The 8,716-nt window shown below is 47.5% G+C and overlaps 1 protein-coding gene across 1 annotated transcript; it reads left to right on the forward strand.

The window, feature by feature from the left end:
- The first annotated feature begins 768 nt into the window (after positions 1-768).
- On the forward strand, positions 769-4,816 carry LOC127760793 (uncharacterized). Its single transcript, XM_052285088.1, has 7 exons — positions 769-1,011; positions 2,657-2,794; positions 3,398-3,460; positions 3,599-3,646; positions 3,753-3,809; positions 4,262-4,319; positions 4,413-4,816. The coding sequence occupies exons 2-7, from the start codon at positions 2,669-2,671 to the stop codon at positions 4,487-4,489; spliced, it is 429 nt and encodes a 142-aa protein (XP_052141048.1). The 5' UTR covers positions 769-1,011; positions 2,657-2,668; the 3' UTR covers positions 4,490-4,816.
- The last annotated feature ends 3,900 nt before the right edge of the window (positions 4,817-8,716 follow it).

The following is an 8,716-nucleotide window of genomic DNA, read 5'->3' on the forward strand; positions in this document are numbered from 1 at the left end:
GGGCAAGAAAAATCTAGCTAGCAGGGAGAGCCCATTTAGCGATCTCCTTCGACAGCAAACTTTGCTCGCGCGAAAATATTGAAACGAGGGCGACACACTTCTCTGAAATCAGCGACGTAAAATCAGTGATATTTTTCAACGACTCACCCAATCTTACCGGCCTTTTCTTCTAGTTCTTGTTGCGAACTCTCGCTCAAGCTTTGTCAAAAATTGCCCTCTCTACCAAACCCATAAACACAGTGAACAATCAGTCTGGATCTAAAAGAAAAAATCGATTTACAGAAAAACTTAGCAACAAGAGGTGAACTCATATGTAGCAGATAACCATTAATCCTTGCCACATGAAGTAAAACCATAACAGACAGAGAAGCCACGACAAGACTAGCAAGCTGGCAAAGAGATGGTTTAGCACTGCTGAGCTAAGCTAGCTGGGCGAGTGAACCAAGCGCATCAAAAGTCCGCTAATCATGAGCACACCTGTCAGTGACAAATACACGGCGTGAGTGACAAATACATTGGGTGTGTTTGGATAATGGGAAATGAGGGGTGGGATTGGGATTGAGAAATAAATAAATGGTTAGGATTAAATGGAAGGGGGAGAATGAATGGTTAGGATTTAAAGATGTCTTATGTTGGTTGGGAAATTATTTCCCTATCCCATTTACCAAACATGGCCATGGTGTCTTAATCCGTGGTAGAGACGGCAACAGGTCTCTTCACTCTGCCCCATTCCCAACGAAGAAATTCCGCGTACGCCGCCTAACATCAGACACGTGTCCCTCCCGATCCAAAGCAAAGTTTTCGCCCATCCCCATCGCCTTCCCCTCGATTCCTCCTCCACCTCCTCCTCCTCTCCTTCCCCACGTCGATCTCACGCCACCCTCGATCGAGCTCTCTCTGCGGCAAACCCCTCCCTCCTTCCCACCCAAGGGGGAAAGCTCCGCCGCCATCGTCGTGCTGCTCCCCGTTCCCGCGGATCCATCCGGGGCTCTGGGTTGATCTACCTCGCCGGTGACGTACCCTTAGCCTTAGCCTACACTGCTTTGCTTGTTCCGAGATTTTATCATACTGTTAAACTTTTGTTTTCTTACACAAATCCTTTGTCTGGGAAATGTAACCAACCAATGAATGGAATCCCCAATCTGTGCAGTTTCCTGCTGATTCATTTGCTGTTTTGGTAGTGTGCTTATATTTCATCAAAAAAAAATTCTAGAATTTTGCGGGTGTTCAACTGAATCCCATGCCCCTTGTTAGGTCCTCTCCTGATCTGATCTGGGAGAACACTTCGGATTGCAATTCCCTTTACAACCAATGGCATGTCTGAAGTGGGACAACATTTCTTTTCTTTATTTTTTTTAAGAAAAAAAAAGTGGAACCATATCAATTGTTCACTATCAATGCAGTGATAATGGTGAAGCAAGGCATGGAATGATTAATTTGAACTATTAGATGGATCTTGGACTGCTAACACTCTGACGTAATTAAAATCAGAAATGAAGTTAGGAAGGTCAGCTGTTTTTTTCCTTACCTGACTAGCTGACATTTCCATGATTGCAGTCATGACAACATCAGTTTTGCACGCTGTCAGTAATTCTAGAACAAAACTGGGCTGAATGGCTGATGACCTATATATGAGTCCGTTTGCTGACCAGTTCTTGATGTATTGCACTTGACAATAAATTCATCTGCTGACCCATTCAAGTTGTATTGCACTTGACAACAAACAAATTTAAAACAAAGGTTGATGCCTTTTTGGTAGAGAAATTGACTGAATACTGATGTGGTTAGTGCTTCTTTGCTCATGTCATGTTCTGAATTGAGGTCTAGGTGAGTGCATCTTTTCAAGCCACTTTTGACTAAATATGCATTGCTTGCATCATTTGTCATGTGCAGTTGAAATTCCTGCAGACACAGGATAGCGGCTGTATGAAAACATATATATTCTCTAGACTGTTATTTAGATTTGTACAGCCTAGATTATATATATATTTTTAAATGCTTGTGCCTTTTGTCAAGAAAAAGGCCCAAATAGACTAGTATCGAATCTAGTTGTTGGAAATATTTGAAGGTTGAACTGCAATCTGTGCCAAGCATGTCTGTCCTCCGTCCTCATTCAATTGTGCTCATACATGGTATTTTGCAAGATCATTGTGCTTTTTAAAGGCGTGTACTTGTTTGGAAATTCGGTATTAATAATGGGAATGGTATTGTTTTTATCATAGACTAATCAGAATAATATGAACTCTTCTTGAGCTGAAAATAAACATGCAATGTATGCATCCCCTGTTTCCTCTTTTCCTCTGATTGAATGCTTAACAAGCTTACAGTGACAAACAGTGAGTCGGCATAAATTTTGGTACAGTTGAGAAGTTCTTGTGTTGGACATATCCCTCCTCCCCTAGAAATAAGAAGCTGGTATTAGTCTCCTTATTTATTTTATGTACTTCTGCTTTCTTCTATTGCATAAAGGAAGGGAACAATAAACATCTGCCTTTTATTCTGTTTCTTTTTCTGAGAAACTTTTACCACCCTCATGGGCCATCAAATACATTATCTTCCTTTTTTGTGTATGTTAGATGGTTAGCGCATACTGTGTGCTATTAAATGATTCTTTGCACCATGAGCGTGGACACTGAAATTGAAGTCTTCTCTGCAGCTTAAGTTCACTATGTCTGGAATGCCATCTGATGAGGCAACTGGTCAAGTGAGGCTCGAAGGAGATGTTTCTGACAAAAAGGAAGAAAAAACTCAAGAGCAGAGCGAAGCAAGTGGAATGCCCTCACCACAAGAAGAGGTACTATCTTCATATAAGTCCATTCTTGACCCTTGAACTTTATCCAGATTCTATTTTTCACCGTAAATTCGTAAACCGTTTATTTTCATCCTGAACTTCTCAAATTGTTCACTTTACCCCCTTGTGACGTTTCCTCCTTGCTTCAGTACATAGTAGTCAAGGCCACGTTGGCTTTGACCTTTGCTGATGTGGCTGTTGGCTTTTGGATGACGCTGGAAGGCCTCTAACCATTATAAGCCATGTTGTGAGACCAAAAATCGGGTGGAAATGATGCAACACCTTATATAGAGGTGCAAGCCTTCTGGTGTTGTCCACAATCAACAGACACATCAGCAAGGTTAAATCCAACATGGGCTGTCCACTGTGTACCAAAACTGGGTGGAAATGATTCAAGGGAATAGAGTGAACAGTTTGAGAAATTTAGGGTGGAAAATACCCGATTACAAGTTCAGGGTGAAAAATGGAGTCAGGCAAAGTGAAAAGGATCTTTTGCTACACCATTTTTCATGTTACTGTGTGTACTTATTCATGTGGCATTTATTCCATAAATAGTATGAATATCTATTAATTAGATTACTAATATTTATATGCGAATATGTTCAGGAAGCAGCCATCAAGAAAAAATATGGTGGAATACTGCCCAAGAGGACGCCACATATAACTAAGGTCAATGCCTTCTTTATTTTAGTATATTTGTTTTTCTCTGTTAAAATGATGATTATTGTATAAAGGTGAAACAGATGTATGGTTAAGTTGCATTTCTTACTGAGCTTATGTAATACTTAAACTGGAATAATCTATCAGGATCATGATCGGGCTTACTTTGATTCTGCTGATTGGGCTCTAGGCAAGGTAATACTAAAGTCATTATGAAGTTGAATTGAGTGCTGCATTAATATTCAATAATTTTCGAAGAAGAATTCAATTCTTACCATGTTTTTCCTTTTGCTTGCCGCAGCAAGGTGGAAGCCACAAACCTAAAGGGCCTCTTGAAGCACTTCGACCAAAACTTCAGGTACTGACATTTCAGCACACAAGATGCACAATTCTTTTTTTTTTTTTGCCATGTTTTTGTTTCGCTGGAAGATTATGGCTGAATTTAGGGGCGGAATTAGGAGTAGGGCAGGTGGGGCTAGTGCCCTACTCCTGAGTCCTGAACCTAAACACCCATTGAGATAACACTTCAAAATTTAAAAATTAGAAGAAAAAAAAGGCAAATTACACTAATTCAGCCCTAGTCTTGAAAAAAGTTTGGTTCCCGCTCCTGGCTGAAAGTGAATACCCAGATCATTTGCTTTTAGCATGTTGCTTCTGATATGCTCTCCCCTACATGTTTTGCTATCAAGACTGACAACATTTCTTTTATCACTCTGAACAAGTATATGAGAAGTCATATTGCATTCTATGTCATGCTACTATATTCATTTCTTTCCTTCGGTGTTTTACTGTGTCCCAATCCACTTTCAGCCTACTCAACAACATGCACGTGCTCGGCGGACTCCCTATGCATCTGCTGACAATGATGGTACTTCTTGTCTGTACATGAATGCATCTCAACTCCGTGTACGTGCATTTCATTTTCTTATGTTGTATGATGGCATTGTTTATTGTCCTGTAGAGTGTATGAATTTGCCTCCTGAGGATTTGATCCAGAATGGTGATCCCATCGAAGACAAGAACAAGGAAGAACAGTAACGAGTAGCTGCACCCTGTCTATTTGGACCGTTGCCAATCCTGTCCTCGAGCCAAACTGTTGCCTTGGTAAATAACTAGAGCCAATGCCTACACTTGTGGGGTTGAGCTCTGCAGTGTTTAACTTAAACGTAAGACGTGGTATGTCTGGCGTCTACCACATTCAGCTGTTCAGTGTCTTTCTGGCATCTGTAACAGCTAGGAATGAAAACTTACATATGATGCTGTGATACCGATGCTGTAGTACCTGATGTGCAAAGAAACAAATAATGCTTCAAATTCAGCTCCCCATGAATGGAAATTAGTCAAATTACTGGTGATGTACTACGATATTAACATGTTCCTTTAGCGCCATCAGTGTTGCTGTTATCTAGGTACTATGGGCTTGTTTGAATTTTTGAATTGAAGCCAATACTGCAACTACCACATTACTGAGGTTTGCAGTCGAAACTGAGATCGAGAAACGGACATGTTAACCGGTCATTATGGGCCCAACATATAAGCAAACTATTCTTTGGGCTGAGACTAGCCATAGTGTTTCTGTCCATAATCTCAGGCCCATATGGCTAGAATTCTCCGAGGTGTTATTCGCTCGGAATAAGTTCACTTCATGACCCTCAAATTTGATCGAAATCTAATCGATAACCCTAAACTAAAAAACCGGATATCTCGACCCCCAAACTCCTAAAACTGATGCAATTCGACTCCCTGGCGGTTTTGGGAGGCGGTTTTGCTGACGTGGCGCCTACATGGCAATATTGAACAAGTCTTCGTTACAAGTGACATTGACGTGGCACCTACGTGGCGGTAAAAATAAAAAATATGCGTGGGACCAATTAGTCATTCCCCCAAAAATAAATGTGGGCCCACTAACATGTGGGGCCCACATGTCAGTCCTTCCTCCTCCCTCACTCCCTTCTCTCTCTTTCTCTCCCCTTCTTCCCCCTTCGGCCGGTGGCGCGCGGGGACAGCAAGAACGGCCGGCGGCGGCGGCGTTCGGCAGCGTGCGACGGGGGCCAGCGGCGGCGGCGGGAGGGGGCCAGGGGCCAGCGAGCCTCCTCCTCCTCCACCGTCGCCGCCATCACCAGAGAACGGCCGGCGGCGGCGGCGTTCGACAGCGTGCGATGGGGGCCAGCGGCGGCGGCGAGCGGGCGGGAGCCCGCGGCGGCGGTGGGAGGGGGCCAGGGGCCGGCGAGCCTCCTCCTCCTCCACCGCCGCCGCCATCACCAGAGAGCGGCCGGCGGCGGCGGCGTTCGACAGCGTGGGACGGGGGCCAGCGGCGGCGGCGGGCGGGCGGGAGCCTGCGGCGGCAGCGGGAGGGGGCCAGGGGCCGGCGAGCCTCCTCCTCCTCCGTGCCGCCTTTGGATCTCCGCGCTCAGCATCCGCGCCGCCGCGGGACCTCCGTGCCCAGCCTCAGCGCCGTCGCCGGATATCCGCCGCGTTGCTGTCGCGGCTGCCACCGCCGCCGCTGCCGAACGCCGCCGCCGCCGGATGCCGCCTCCGCCACTGCCGACCGCTGCTGAAGTCCCCGCGCGCCACCGGCCAAAGGGGGAAGAAGGGGAGAGAAAGAGAGAAGGGAGTGAGGGAGGAGGAAGGAGGACTGACTTGTGGGCCCCACATGTCAGTGGGTCCACATTTCTTTTTGTGTGAATGACTAATGGGTCCCACACATATTTTTTATTTCTACCACCCCGTAGTTGCCACGTCAACACCACGTGTAATGAAGACTTGGTCAATATTGCCACGTGGCGCCACGTCAGCAAAACCACCTCCCAAAACCGCCCAGGGAGTCGAATTGCTTCGGTTTTAGGAGTTTAGGGTCGAGATATCCGGTTTTATAGTTTAGGGTTATGGATTAGATTTCGATCATATTTGAGGGTCATGAATTGAACTTATTCCTATTCGCTCCCTTCTCCGTATCCTTTTGATTCGCTGCCAAAGTTTGCCCTCAATGTTAAGTGGCCCTATTTTTTGTTGGTTCTTTAAACTGTTGCAAACCATATTTCACTAATTTGTTAATGCACATTTTTAAGTCAAATCTTGCCATACTTACAGATAATAATTTTTCTATATACTCCCTCCATTTTTTAATATATGACGCCGATGACTTTTTAAGATATGTTTAATCATTTGTCTTATTCCAAAAAATTATGTAATTATTATTTATTTTATTCTGATTTAATTTATTGTCAAATGGTCTTTAAGCATGACTCAATTTTTTTTATATTTACAAAAAAAATTGAATAAGACGAATAGTCAAACATTAGCTAAAAAGTGAACGGTGTCATATATTAAAAAAAGATTGATTGGATACATACCATTATAAATTTTACGGTTTTAAAATATATTTATCTATTTAAGATCGTGCCACTACGAATTCACAGGTATTTAAGATATGCCACTACTTGCTCCTTTTGTGTATTTTTTAAAATTTTTGGACCAAATTGTACCAATGGAGATGGATCCGGCCTGCATCCGATGTCTTGGAGCTACAGCACTACAGCAGGTGACAGTCCACTGGAAGAAATGTAAATATGTATCCATCCACTGGAAGCGATTGAATTATTCAAAGCTTGGACACTCAAATTCAGCAAGTTGATGTCGATGATTGTCAATTTTTGTTCTGTTAACTGAAGATGCAAGATGCAGAGACTGAACACGAAAAGGAAGCAGTCCAGCAGCAGCAGCCGATGAAGTTCGCAGCCGCAGCCTCGACCGCGGCCACCGTTGTCACGTCCGCCGCCGCCGGCGGCGAGCACCGCGCCTCCTCGTGCTCCATTCCCATGGCACGCGCTTCCCCCTGCGCTTCACAAAGCCCTTTCATCATTGAAACCATGGTAGAGATAAACAAACTCTGAATAATTCTTCAGAAGCCTTGTAACCTGGAGGACAGAGGGTGTGGGCACCAAGGTCGCACCAGAGTGAGGAGGATGGAGATAGCATCAGATCGAGAACGCACCGTCGCAAGAGCCGGCCAGATCTAGCTCCATTAGTGGAAAATGAACAATTCAGTCCAAAAATTTTTAGAGAACACTTTGAATAAGTAGTGGTATATTTTAAATATATATGAAATTGTAATGGTAACGTTTCAAATAGTTAAATAGTAATGGTATATTTTAAAACCATAAAATAGTTCAAAACCTTACATCGGGCCTCGTATCCCCCCACGTCGCCTCCCGCTCAGGCAACTCGGGCGGCGACCCAACCCACCGCCGCCGCCGTTCTTCCCCCCTCCCCTCTGCCTCGCCGCCACCTGAGCAAACGGCCGGGCGGGGCTCATGGCGGCGGCCACCCTAGATCCGGCACGGGCGAATCTGAGGGTGGAGGCCGGTCGGAGCGGCGCTGTCGTCGAGGCCGGAGGCGTGCAGGGCGCGCGGGCGACGACAGCAGGTGGACGTGGTGGCGACAGGCGGCGCAGGGTGCGGGGTTGGCGGCGGCAGGCGGAGGCCGAGACTGGAGGCGGGGTGTGGGCCGCGGTGGTGAAGGCGGCGGCAGGCGGAGGCGGCGACTGGCGGCGGGGTGTGGGCCGCGGTGGTGAAGGCGGCGGTGACGGAGTCTGCGACCTCGGGCATCACCGGATCCACGTCGACCATTGCTGGATCTGGAGCCAGGTGCGGGAGGGGAGGCGGGTGGCGGCAGGGATGCAGTGGCGGCGGCAGGCAGTGGGGATGCATGCGGCAGCGGGAGCAGAGGAGGCGTGGCTCTGGTGGTGGTGGCACGTGGAGGAGCGTGGAGGCGAGGCCCGCGGTGTGGAGGCCGGCGCGGCCCGTGGAGATGCGGCCGGCGGTGTGGCGTGGAGGCCGGCTCGGCGGCGTGGAGTCGGGTGCGTCACGTGGAGTGTGGAGGCCGGCTCAGCAGCGTGGAGACGCGGCTGGCAGCGAGAGGCCGGTGCGGCGTGTAGAGGCGTGGCCGGCGGCGTGGAGGCTGGCGACGGCGCGTGGTTGTGCAGCTGGCGGTGGCAGAGGTCGGTGCAGCACGTGGAAGCGCGGCCGGCGGCATGGATGGCTAGCCGAGCTTCGACGACCGGTCCCTTGGCCGCCTTGGCCGGTTCTGGTCGGTGCAGCAGGGGAGTGTGGGCGACGGTAGGTTGCGTCGAGGGTTGAATGCTTGTGAGACGTCGTGGACTATCGTGTGGCCGTCGATGTGGGGGGCTTGTGTGGGTAATGTGCAGACGCTGGTGAAAGCCTTGCCGTGCCTTTGGCCAGTTCGATGATGACGACGCCGTTGGCG

Source organism: Oryza glaberrima, chromosome 1 (assembly GCF_000147395.1).
Source record: "Oryza glaberrima chromosome 1, OglaRS2, whole genome shotgun sequence".
NCBI lineage: Eukaryota > Viridiplantae > Streptophyta > Magnoliopsida > Poales > Poaceae > Oryza > Oryza glaberrima.